General features: G+C 53.6%; 1 protein-coding gene across 4 annotated transcripts in view; it reads left to right on the top strand.

Moving 5' to 3' along the window:
• The window catches only part of LOC139233932 (peptidyl-prolyl cis-trans isomerase FKBP10-like), a 27,059-nt gene extending 24,972 nt beyond the window's left edge, over positions 1-2,087 (top strand). For all 4 annotated transcript variants that reach the window (XM_070864615.1, XM_070864614.1, XM_070864613.1 and 1 more), the window contains exon 11: positions 854-2,087. In XM_070864615.1, the coding sequence (XP_070720716.1) occupies positions 854-1,042 (189 nt within the window). In that variant the 3' untranslated portion in view covers positions 1,043-2,087. The remainder of the gene's footprint in view (positions 1-853) is intronic.
• The last annotated feature ends 1,203 nt before the right edge of the window (positions 2,088-3,290 follow it).

Raw genomic sequence — 3,290 nt, 5'->3', positions numbered from 1 at the left:
ATCCCACCCTCTCCCCCCCTCCCCCCCACACTCTCTTTCTCTCCCCCCCTCCCCCCACACACTCTTTCTCTCCCCCCTTCCCCCCCACACACTCTCTCTCCCCTTCCCCCCCCTCCCCACACTCGCTCTCTCTTTCTCCCTCCCCCCTTCCCTTCTCCCCCCTCCCTCCTTCCCTTCTCCCCCCCCTCCCTTCTCCCCCCCTCCCTTCTCCCCCCCTCCCTCCTCCCCCCTCCCTCCTCCCCCCCTCCCTCCCTCCTCCCCCCCTCCCTCCTTCCCTTCTCCCCCCTTCCCTCCTTCCCTTCTCCCCCCCTCCCTCCTTCCCTTCTCCCCCCCTCCCTCCTTCCCTTCTCCCCCCCTCCCTCCTTCCCTTCTCCCCCCCTCCCTCCTTCCCTTCTCCCCCCCTCCCTCCTTCCCTTCTCCCCCCTCCCTCCTTCCCTTCTCCCCCCCTCCCTCCTTCCCTTCTCCCCCCCTCCCTCCTTCCCTTCTCCCCCCCTCCCTCCTTCCCTTCTCCCCCCCCTCCCTCCTTCCCTTCTCCCCCCCTCCCTCCTTCCCTTCTCCCCCCTCCCACCTCCTTCCCTTCTCCCCCCTCCCACCTCCTTCCCTTCTCCCCCCTCCTTCCCTTCTCCCCCCTCCCTCCTCCTCCCCCCCTCCCTCCTTCCCTTCTCCTCCTTCCCTCCCTCCTTCCCTTCTCCTCCTTCCCTCCCTTCCCTTCTCCTCCCCCCTCCCCTCCCTTCCCTTCTCTCCCCCCTTCCTACCCACACCCCCCCAAGCTGGCTGCGATGCCCGGTGTGGGTAGTACTTGCCCGGGATAACTGTTGCCCTCTAACCATCCTCTTGCTTTTTGTTGGTATAGTTTGAGACTTACATCATGGCGCAGGTCAAACAAGGCACGGGCCGTCTCTCCCCGACCGAAGAGCCCGGAAAGCTGATAAAGGACATGTTTGGGAATCAAGACCGCAACAAAGACGGGAAGATCACTGCGGATGAGCTGAAGCTGAAGACCGAGGAGGACAGTGAACGCAATCCCAAGGATGAGCTCTGAAAACTTTGCAAAAAATTATTTCCGCAGCTTCCCAAAGCAGGCGCCCGATAAACCCGGCGGTGGGGAATGCTTCAACTCTCCGGCTCTTCAATCATTCACTTTACTGACCCCAATTGAATTCTCAGTCTCTCACTCTCTGGCTGCTTGTTCCGTGCGAGATTGTTAGTTCTACACGGCAGAGTTTGGCGCTCCTTCGATCGATTCTTCTGCCTGTGTGTTCGGGCTGCGGGTATTGTTCAATGAAGATCAATTTAAAATGAACTTTTCCCAGGGGATGGGGTGGGGGAGGTGTACGTTCATCAAGCAAAGAATTCCCATTAAACGGATCTGGCAGCCCAGTGCAAACCTTATGTGTTTGGTGAAGGTTGAGTGTTCTCAAGTGGAGATGCACAGCCAGCATCTGCGTCAGTGCAGCCCAGAACTGCTCGAGATTTCTTTTAGTGATAGTGATCTGAAGCAGAGGGATCCCTGACTCTCTCTCTCTCTCCTTCCACTCGCTTCTCCCTTCCTTCCTTTCCTCACCAGATGCTGGGGTCAAACTGTAGAACCCTGATGCCCACAGCGATCGCCCAACTGCTCAAGATCTGAGAACGAGCCACAAGGGGTGGTGCCTTTCGTGTTTTGGGACAACTGTCCAGGACACAGAGAATCGTGTCCAAGTTTCCTGCTCCATCAGTCCTGCCCTGACTGAGTTGCAGTACCTTCCTGTAGCCGTGTCTGTTGGATGGAGGGGTTCGTTGCTCAAGGCCATGTCTTGATTTATACCTACCCCCCCAACCTCAGCTACCCCCCTATTCAGCTCCAGGTTAACCTATTCTTATGTTCTGGATATTTTACATCCATTTTTTCTATGTTTTTTTATGCATTGAGTGAATGGACTTTGTATTTCTTGGGTGCAGCTGCAGTTCCTGGTCTCCGCCAGCTTGGAGTGAGAGCCTGTGTGTTTGACATGACGGTTGGTGCTGTATATCTAGAATGGAGGTGGAGGAGAATTCTCAGTGTTTGAGAAAGGTTAAATAAATGGATTTCTTATATTAAAAAAAAACTTGTGAAATCTTTTCTCACCATCTTATCTGATTTAGATTATTTAATCTCAGGATATGGGCGTCACTGGCAAGGCCAGCATTTATTGTCCATCCCTAGTTGCCTGGAGACGGTGGTGAGCCGCCACCTTGAACCATTGGTAGTGGGTTTGATACAATCTGAGTGGCTCGCTTGGGCAGTTAGGAGTCAACCACATTGCTGTGGGTCTGGAGTCAGAGGCCCGGAGCAGGAGTCGGCTATTTGGCCCTCGAGCCTGCTCCGCCATTCAATAAGATCATGGCTAATCTTCCACCTCAACTCCACTGTCCCCATATCCCTTGATACCCCAAATATTCAAAAATCTATCAATCTCTGTCTGGAATATACTCAACAACTCAGCCTCCACAGCCCTCTGGGGCAGAGAATTCCAAAGATTCACCTCCCCCCTCTGAGTGAAGAAATTTCTCCTCATCTCAGTCCTAAATGGCAGACCCCTTATCTTGAGACTGACCTCTGGGAATCCAGAACCAGACCCAGGGAAACATCCTCCCTGCATCTACCCTGTCAAGCCCTACCAAGAATTTTGTACATTTCAATGAGATCACATTCTTCTAAACTCTAGAGAATACCGGCCTAGTCTACTCAATCTCTCCTCACAGGACAATCCTCCCATCCCAGGAATCAGTCTGGTGAACCTTTGTTGCAGGTTTCCTTCCCTAAAGGGACATTTGTGAACTGGTTGGGTTCTTAAACAAAAATCCAACAGGCTTGTGGTCACTTTTACTGATGCTGACTTATTTCCAGAATGATCTTGCGTTGGCTGGATTACGAGAGCAGTAATATAACTGCTACGCTGACCGGGGGCTGAGGACTGCGTGGTGTGGTCAGAGGCGAGGTCACAATCCGGCAGCAGTGAATTCCTTCAGCGGTTCAAGGATCAGAAGGGAGGGGAAAAGGGCAAACTCAGAACAATTCATTTGTGGGTTCCCAGCGACGTTCCCATGCAGCAGTGCGGCCCAGCAGCGATCTGGAGGTCCCGAGCCGGCTGTTCAGCAGCCTCACACAGGAAATAACCGCGCACGCGCGGAAAATTAAATGGGCCCCCGCCACATCAAAAAATGACAGGGAAACATTGGTTACCTGGGCAACACCTACTTTCAGTAAATAAAGACTGATCCACACACTCCCCTTGTTCATCCTATCTCTCCATGCTCCGAACTAAATA

This window comes from Pristiophorus japonicus, chromosome 21, assembly GCF_044704955.1.
Source record: "Pristiophorus japonicus isolate sPriJap1 chromosome 21, sPriJap1.hap1, whole genome shotgun sequence".
Lineage (NCBI taxonomy): Eukaryota > Metazoa > Chordata > Chondrichthyes > Pristiophoridae > Pristiophorus > Pristiophorus japonicus.
This window is presented reverse-complemented; position numbering and strand designations above follow the sequence as displayed.